Source organism: Mercenaria mercenaria, chromosome 10 (genome assembly GCF_021730395.1).
Source record: "Mercenaria mercenaria strain notata chromosome 10, MADL_Memer_1, whole genome shotgun sequence".
NCBI classification, from domain to species: domain Eukaryota; kingdom Metazoa; phylum Mollusca; class Bivalvia; order Venerida; family Veneridae; genus Mercenaria; species Mercenaria mercenaria.
Window position 1 is genome coordinate 72,441,292 of NC_069370.1, and position 9,367 is coordinate 72,450,658.

General features: G+C 36.5%; 2 protein-coding genes across 2 annotated transcripts; both read right to left on the minus strand.

The window, feature by feature from the left end:
• Window positions 1–288: 288 nt before the first annotated feature.
• Window positions 289–1,944, minus strand: LOC123537790 (uncharacterized). Its single transcript, XM_053516974.1, has one exon. It carries the CDS (start codon window positions 1,942–1,944, stop codon window positions 289–291), a length of 1,656 nt encoding a protein of 551 aa, XP_053372949.1.
• A 203-nt stretch (window positions 1,945–2,147) lies between these two features.
• Window positions 2,148–4,041, minus strand: LOC123547638 (uncharacterized). Its single transcript, XM_053516975.1, has 2 exons — window positions 3,450–4,041; window positions 2,148–3,361 (listed from the first exon to the last, which is right to left on the minus strand). Exons 1-2 carry the CDS (start codon window positions 4,039–4,041, stop codon window positions 2,148–2,150), a joined length of 1,806 nt encoding a protein of 601 aa, XP_053372950.1.
• Window positions 4,042–9,367: the final 5,326 nt, after the last annotated feature.

Consider the following 9,367-nt stretch of genomic DNA (forward strand, 5'->3'; position numbering starts at 1 on the left):
TAAACCTTAATCTTACCAATTTTCAAAGGTTAACATATACCTTAATTTTACATTTAACATAAGTATACATAAACCTTATTTCTAATATATACTAGTGGATAATTCTAACCTGAGATATATATTACAAATTTCCAACGAAACTGTATATATAAAGAACTTTAAATAAATGCTATCAACCTTTCTGTAAATCTACTGATTTAAAAGAATTAAATTTCAATTAAATGATGTTAATCAACAAATACATCTCCTGTTCATCTCAAAAAGTATACGTATCGGTATAATCAACAGTCATTCAGAAAGCAAATGCACCAATTGGGTAATCGGACGCGTGTAATTTGCAACTTTGCCTTCATTTATCACACGTATCGAAACTTTACGTACAAGTCCGTCAGAACTAGGAAACACATTTTCTACTATTCCAACTGGCCAGTGAATACGCGGTACATTACTATCCATCATTAATACAACATCACCAGACTTTATGTTTGAACGTTCAGTTTGCCATTTTCTCCTAACTTGTAGACTGTGAAGATACTGAACTCTCCAATGTTTCCAGAATTGATCAGCTAGTACTTGTACCTGCCGCCACTGAGATTTATACATGTCTTTTACATCAAAGTTCTGAAGAGGTTCAATGTCGGAATTCACCTTTTGCGTCAACAGTACATTTGGAGAAAGAACGGCTGGAGAAGTTGGGTCATCTGACACAGTGGTAATTGGTCTACTGTTAATAATACACATGACTTCAGACATCAATGTACAAAGTACTTCATGAGTAAAATGTTTAGTACTAATATCACACAACATGGAGTCCAAAATTCTTCTGGCCAAACCGATCATTCTTTCCCACGATCCATTCATATGTGATGAATGAGGTGCACTGAAATACCAGACAGCACTGTGATTTCTTAGAAAACCTTTAATATCTGTATCTTCTACATTCACTTTGTCCATACCCATTTCTCCAACAGCTCCTATAAAGTTTGTTCCACGGTCTGAGTAAAACTCTTTCACTTGACCTCTAATGGCAATGAATCTCCTTAACGCATTTATAAATGATGAAGCACTCATCTCCTCTATCACCTCAATATGGACTGATCTAGTATTCAAACATGAAAACAGTATTGCCCAGCGTTTACTATTGCTTAAACCACCTCTTGTACGTCTGGAAACTATAGACCAAGGCCCAAAAGTATCGACGCCCACGTATGTGAAAGGAGGACTTGGAGTCAAGCGACAAATTGGAAGATCCGCCATTTTCTGGTGTTCAGTAGGTCTTCTTAACTTACGACATCTAACGCAGTTATGAATTACACGACTAATAAGTCGTTTTCCACTTGTAATCCAATATCCAGCTGAACGTACTGCTCCTTCAGTCAGATGACGACCCTGATGAGATATCAACTGGTGAAAGTGTCTAACTAGAAGCATTGCGATATGATGCTTTCCTGGTATTATTATAGGAATTTTCTTCCCTGTGTCTAACCTGGCATTTCTTATTCTACCACCAACCCTTAACAAGTCATTGGAGTCTAAAATAGGTGAGAGCTTCACTAAACTACTGTCTCTAGCAACTGATTTGTCAGTTTTTAATAAATCTATTTCTTTAGAATAGGATTCCCTTTGAGCTTCTTTCAGAATCATAATCTCTGCAGCTTTCTTGAATTCTACATTGTTTCTTGTATCAGTCTGTACATTTTTATGATATTTATTTGCAATTCTTTTCAAACATGAAATTGCTAGAACCAGTCTATTCCAGGATGAAAAACGCTCAAAACGATGTCCACCAAGATTCGCCTTTCTCACTTCTATCTTGTTCACTTTTACAACTGGGCGAACTTCTACATCTTCTTCAGGCTCTACTAGTTTAAACTGTACATGTTGATTTTCAATATTTCTCTGCAACCCAGATTCTATTCCTGTCAACCATTTACAGTCCTTCATATTGATTGTACTCACTGGACGTGTACCATGATCTGCTGGGTTTCTTTCAGTAGGCACAAAGTTCCATTGATTACGTGACGACAACTTTAAGATTCTATCAACTCTATTTGCCACATACACATAAAACCTACGTGCTTCATTGTTTATATAGCCTAAGACCACCTGGCTATCCGTGTAGAAATATGTTGACTGAGATGGTATGTCTAAATATTTCTGTTACTATTGCTTAAACCACCTCTTGTACGTCTGGAAACTATAGACCAAGGCCCAAAAGTATCGACGCCCACGTATGTGAAAGGAGGACTTGGAGTCAAGCGACAAATTGGAAGATCCGCCATTTTCTGGTGTTCAGTAGGTCTTCTTAACTTACGACATCTAACGCAGTTATGAATTACACGACTAATAAGTCGTTTTCCACTTGTAATCCAATATCCAGCTGAACGTACTGCTCCTTCAGTCAGATGACGACCCTGATGAGATATCAACTGGTGAAAGTGTCTAACTAGAAGCATTGCGATATGATGCTTTCCTGGTATTATTATAGGAATTTTCTTCCCTGTGTCTAACCTGGCATTTCTTATTCTACCACCAACCCTTAACAAGTCATTGGAGTCTAAAATAGGTGAGAGCTTCACTAAACTACTGTCTCTAGCAACTGATTTGTCAGTTTTTAATAAATCTATTTCTTTAGAATAGGATTCCCTTTGAGCTTCTTTCAGAATCATAATCTCTGCAGCTTTCTTGAATTCTACATTGTTTCTTGTATCAGTCTGTACATTTTTATGATATTTATTTGCAATTCTTTTCAAACATGAAATTGCTAGAACCAGTCTATTCCAGGATGAAAAACGCTCAAAACGATGTCCACCAAGATTCGCCTTTCTCACTTCTATCTTGTTCACTTTTACAACTGGGCGAACTTCTACATCTTCTTCAGGCTCTACTAGTTTAAACTGTACATGTTGATTTTCAATATTTCTCTGCAACCCAGATTCTATTCCTGTCAACCATTTACAGTCCTTCATATTGATTGTACTCACTGGACGTGTACCATGATCTGCTGGGTTTCTTTCAGTAGGCACAAAGTTCCATTGATTACGTGACGACAACTTTAAGATTCTATCAACTCTATTTGCCACATACACATAAAACCTACGTGCTTCATTGTTTATATAGCCTAAGACCACCTGGCTATCCGTGTAGAAATATGTTGACTGAGATGGTATGTCTAAATATTTCTGTACAAATGCAGCCAGTTCTGTAGCTACTACAGCAGCACATAACTCTAACCTTGGAACTGTATGTCCGTGGGTAGGAGCTAACCGCGATTTTCCAAGTACAAACCCAATGTGAGAATTTCCGGTTGATTCATATATACGAATATAGACCACTGCGGCGATAGCCTCCTTGGATGCATCTGAAAATACATGAAGTTCGCGTTTTATACTATGTTCAAATGACATTTCTGTAAAGGCACGTGGTATTTCCAGCTGCACAAGATGAACAAGAGATTTTTGCCAGTCTGTCCATTCTCTCTAAGTTTTCCGGCAATGGATCATCCCAGCCCAGATTATTGTCTTGGATGGCCTTTCTCATTATAAGACGACCGCCTAATATAACTGGTGCCACATAACCAAGGGGATCGAACAATCCATTTATAGTAGACAGCAGACCTCTTTTGGTGTACGGTTTCTTATCTGTAGACACCTGAAATGAGAATACATCTTTCACTACATTCCAGCTCAGACCTAAACTTTTTTGTATACATGGTGTTTCCGAACTAAAGTCAATTTCAGTAATGTTCTTTGCTAAGTCACTTGGTGGAAAACTGCTTAAAACAGCTGTACTGTTCGACACTATCTTATGGAGTCGAATGACACCTCCATCTTGTAATCTTGCCTGTGTCCGTTTGATTAAACTTATCAATTCATTTTCATGCGCCTTTGAAACCAGCCCGTCGTCAACATAAAAACTTTTCTTGACGTAGTCACACACATCATCACAATCAATGTCCGAGTTATGATCACACACAGCTTGACGAATACCGTATGTCGCAACTGCAGGAGATGGTGAATTTCCGAAAACATGTACACGCATTCTATATGTAACCAGTGACTTTGCTGGATCGTTGTCTTTGAACCAGAGAAAGCGTAAGAAATTTCAACGTTTTTCTTGAACCTCAAAATTAAAAAACATTTGCTCCACATCAGCCATTGCAGCGAATCTTTCTTTCCGAAAATTCAATAAAACAGCAACAAGATTGTTCGTCAAGTCCGGTCCCTTTAACAAAACATCATTTAAACAAACTCCTTCAAATTTGGCAGCAGAATCAAATACAACACGAATTTTGTTTGGCTTTTTCGGGTGATACACACCAAATATTGGGAGGTACCAAACTTCTTCACCTTTATCTACAGAAGGAGCTTCTTCTGCATGTTTCTTCTCAAATATGTTTTTCATGAATTCAACGAAATGCTCTCGTTTGGCAGGATTCCGCTTCAAATCCCGTGATAAATTCTCTGCTCTACGTCTAGCTTGTTCAAAATTGTTTGGAAGCTTGCGTCTCGCTTTACGAAATGGTAACGGTGCGGTGACCACTTTCAGATTTTGTCATTTCTTTATCCATCATGTCAAGAAATTCTCTGTCTTCTCGCGATAATCCTGGACTATCGTCTTCAACAGTTCTTTGAAAAACAGTATCTTTGATCTCAAATTTGTTTTCACAAGGCAAAAACATTGAACTGCGCCCATTAAACAAAACATTGGTTTTGTTTACTATAATCATGTTTTGATCACTGCGATGTATCATGCCTAAACATGTTTCTCCTACGACAACCCAACCCAATCGGAGACGTTGTGCGTATGGTTCGTTTTCAGCTCCTATTCTCTGGTCTATAACGTGATGTGCTGCAAGAAGGTCTCTTCCCAATAATAACAAAACATCTGCATGAGAATCAATCTCTGGAATCAAATGTTGTATATCTCTTAAATGTTTATATTGTCTTGCAACTGCTGGAGTAGCAACTTCTTTCTTGGTGTCTGGAATTTCATTACATTCAATCAGTTGTGGACATTTCAATACGCATGAACCATCAAAAGGTACAACACAAATTCCTGATGTACATCTTCCTGATCTGGCTACTTTTCCTGCACATGATGATAAAATATAATCTATAGTGTCTGTATTGTTACCTACTTTATCAAAGAGTTCAGATTTAGCAAGTGATTTGTTACTCTGGTCATCTATAATGGCGTAACACGTAATTGCTCTGTCAGGTTGGTCTTCAGGATATACACGCACTAACACAGTTTTTGTACATGATTTACCAGTGGTTAAAGGATCTCCACATACTTCTGTACAGCTTACATTAACCCGTGAAGATGGGTCCTGTTGGTGATGTTCCCCGCCATAACCTGTTAATGCTTCAGGACGATCAATATGAAATGTAGTGCAATGACGAGAACTGTTACATTTTTCACAACTAACAGATTCTTTACAATCTTTCGCCAGATGTTTACCATTTAAACACTTGAAACATATACCATTTTTTTGCACAATTTCCTTTTTCTCAGGAATAGATTTTGCCTGAAATGTACGACAGTGTTTTAATTTATGTTTGGATTCATCTCCATGAATAACACACTTGAGATTTTTAGTTTCAAACCTTTGTGAAGTTTCTAAATTTGTTTTTCTAGTGTTCACTGATTTGACCTTATACATTTGCTTTACATGTACTGTACTATCTCCTTTTTGACTATCATTTGATTGAATTCTGAAACTGGGGTCATTTTGTCTAACAGCCATTTTCTTTACAAATTCAACAAAAACATGAAGAGGAGGATACATAACATTATGTTGAACCTTATAAGAACTAGCATGATCTACCCACTTGTTTTGTATAAATACAGGTAATTTACACACAGCATTGTTAACACCTAATGCAGAATCAAAATATGATAGTGACATTTTATATCTCTCATTCTCTTTAACACTTGCAATTTCTGATAACAAATCAGACAACTCATACAATTTTTGTCTCTCTGTTACTGTCACTTTGGGAAAACTTTCTAGTCTTCTTCTTAGGGATTCCGCAACTTGCTCAGGTGCTCCAAAACGCTCATCAAGTCTTTCCCATGTTTTATTTAACGCGTTCTGTTCATCGTGTGGATTAGAAACTCTAATGCTCACAGCTTGTCGCTTAGATTCTGGTCCCAACCAACGTGCTAAAAGATCAAGTTCCTCTGTGGCTGTCACGTCTAATTCTTACACTATATTGAGGAAACTATTTTTCCAACTGAAGTATCTCTCTGCACGGTCATCAAAATTAGATAAACGCGACAATAAAAGATCTTTCTTCATGATATATTTCGTAAGTTCTGATACTCCTGCACCTTGGGGTGTAGAATTGTTTTCATCTTTCTCGACTTGTGAAGTGGGTTCGGGGATTCCAAGATTCGATTGGTTGTCCAATGGTGATGAAGAAGTTTTAGTATTGTCAAGTTTATTTTGCATAGAAGTTTCCACTACTTCAGTACAAGGATTGCTGTGTAGAGGTAAACTGTTTACACACCCGTCAACTCTAGTGATTTCAGGTAAATTGTCTATGTACTCTTTCACGAAGATACTTCTGTTGTCAAATTCTGAAGGTAATTCTGTGTTGTCAACTTCAAGACTAGCTATTTCTTCTACTACTTTCAACTCTGCTTCAGTTTCAAGTACTTCTTTTTTACACTGTAAAATGTGTAAACTGGCTTCTAATTCCTTTTGTCCTTTTTCAACTTGTGCTTGTTTGTCTGCTTGTTCTCTTTTTACATTTATTTCAAACTCAGTTTGTTGCCTTTTTAACTTTTCTTCCTCTTCTGCTATTTTTAATCTTATTTTAGCTGTTTCAAGATTGGATTTCTTTGTTATCAGCATTTGGCTCATCTTACTTTTACTTGATGAAGTTGAATGTGTACTTCGACTTTTTCCAACACTTTGACTGTTCCGAGTTTTTTGACTTTTAACCGAACCACCAGACTGTTGTTGGTTACTTTTCACTGAAACATTATCTCGACTTTGACTGTTATTGTCGTTAAGGTTCTTTGTCTCTGTAGCCGATGCTTCACTCTGTGCTACTTCACTCTGTTCAATAGATTCACCTATTTGTTCATTTACAAACTCTTGAGCATACTTGACCTTTTCTTCCACAGACTGTCTGATAATTAAATGCGAACTTAATTCGGCTTCTGCTTCTTTGGTTTTAGCTTGTTTCAAATAAACAAAAGGTCTGATAATGTTACGTATTTGTGGTGTTCTTCTTCTAATATTTGTTTTAGTTCTCCTAGAACAGTTTTATTTTCTTTATATGTTTCTACTAGTGTAATGTTTTCTTCTATTGTTTGATGAATATTAAACAGAACACGGCCAAATTCGCAGACTCTTAATTCATACATTTCTTGTCCCTTAATTGTAAGTTTTCTTGTTCTTCTTGAGGAAGTCTTAGCGGGATCCATCTTATCCTCCACTTGCTGGTAAACACAGTCTTTTTACTGTAACGACCTTTGAGTTTGCTAGTATTTTATTCATCGATTACATCCCTCCAGAGAGGCAAGGTAAAAAGACTGTGGGGAACCTAGGGAGGCCTATAAATTTACAATTTGCCGGAGCAAAATTGCCTTTCGCATGACGCGACATTTCCTATACAAAATGGCGTACTTATACCAAGGGACACAACTCTTACAAAATTAAAATGAAAATTCCGTACTAAACCGGTACAAAAACTGTACAAAAAACGGAACAAAGGTCATTGGTTAAAGTACGTGGTAATTAAAGGAAGTAATGATGTTAACATTTCTGTCAGCCTGATTTTCACATGATAGGTTAACCTAGTATTAAATGCGTATGTCGTGATAACAGATACATGGCCAAGTTTACGCAAAATCTTTTGTAATAATGTAAACATTTACATATGATAATATCAGACTACTCTTCATAAACAGATATATCATTAACTTCAATATTTGCAAACTATCAACAGACAACTTGTATGTACTGAAGTAACAATACAATAGGGTTATTATAACAGTATCAGGGATGTTGTATTCGGCTCGATTGGATTTTGCCATAAAATCTCAGATCTAGCTACTGTTATGATATGCCTTCCTTTTTGTTTGTTGTTTTGTTATTGAACGAAATCTCCAATGTTTATCGATATTAAAATGGAACTAAGTGAAGTTTTTATGTGCGCTATTTATAGAACTGTGTCAGGTCATGCATATTAATGAAAGTACTCCGGCAGTTTCAATACAGAAATAATAATACGGAATTTAAAATGTAAAAAGGTACAATACGGATTTTTTTCTGCTTATTCATATTTAATTGTGAAATACAAGCCGATTTTTTACAGAATTTTATATAGGTATATAATAAAGTTTTTTATTGTATTCATTGAGAAACATAATCGCTTTGTTTCAGTGTGAAAGTCTACCCTACCAACAAGAGCTCCTAACCAAATCTACTCTTGGAGAGAGTTCAGCTTGTAGACTAGGGAACCTCTAGTGACTGCTACTTTCCTCACAGTAGAGCTCTACTCTGAGACAGGGATGACTATTCCCCGGCATCCTCACAGACGAACTCTGCTCTAACTGATATGGATGACTGGTTCCCGGCTTCCTCACAGAAGAATTCTGCTCTAACTGTCAGAGATGACTGGTTCCCGGCTTCCTCACAGAAAGGTTCTGCTCTAACTGACATGGATGACTGATACCTCACTTGTAAGGGTATAGAACACAGCAGATCAAAGGCAGTCTTTACTTATTGTCAGGGCCAAGACTGTAATTTGTTAATTATACTTTATAGGTAGAAGTAAAACTAATATAAGCCTGGCAGCCTATCCTACCCGAGAGCTTTTTTCAGTTAACCCCAAGTAACAGTACTGCAAAGGTCAAAGGTGAAAGCACACTCTCTTGTTGACACACTGTATCCCATTACAAATGGTCCATTACAAAACTATAGCAGTAACTGATATTAAACAATTTTATGGTGAATTTATCGGGCAGCAGTCCATTAAATACAGGAGTTATTCATTAAGCTATTTAGCAGATATTAAAAGACAAGAAAGTTACTCAACAGGTATACAAGTAACTTAAGATAAAAGAAAACAGCACCTTTAACACAAACGAATAATTGTTTTAGTGTTTTTAACAGCACTTTTAACACACACTAATAGCATTCTTAGTGTTTTAGTCTATGTTCAGACCCTGTGTTTTGCTCACAGGAGATAAATCCTGACGCTATTCAAATTTTGTTTAATTATGTCCCTTTCTTCTCAAAACACTAAAAAATTAGAGCCATGAATGATCGGTCAGAAAATATAAGAGAAATTATTTAAAAAATAAAATGATTAGTCAGTAGCCAGAATAGAGTGTTTTATGAAATAAT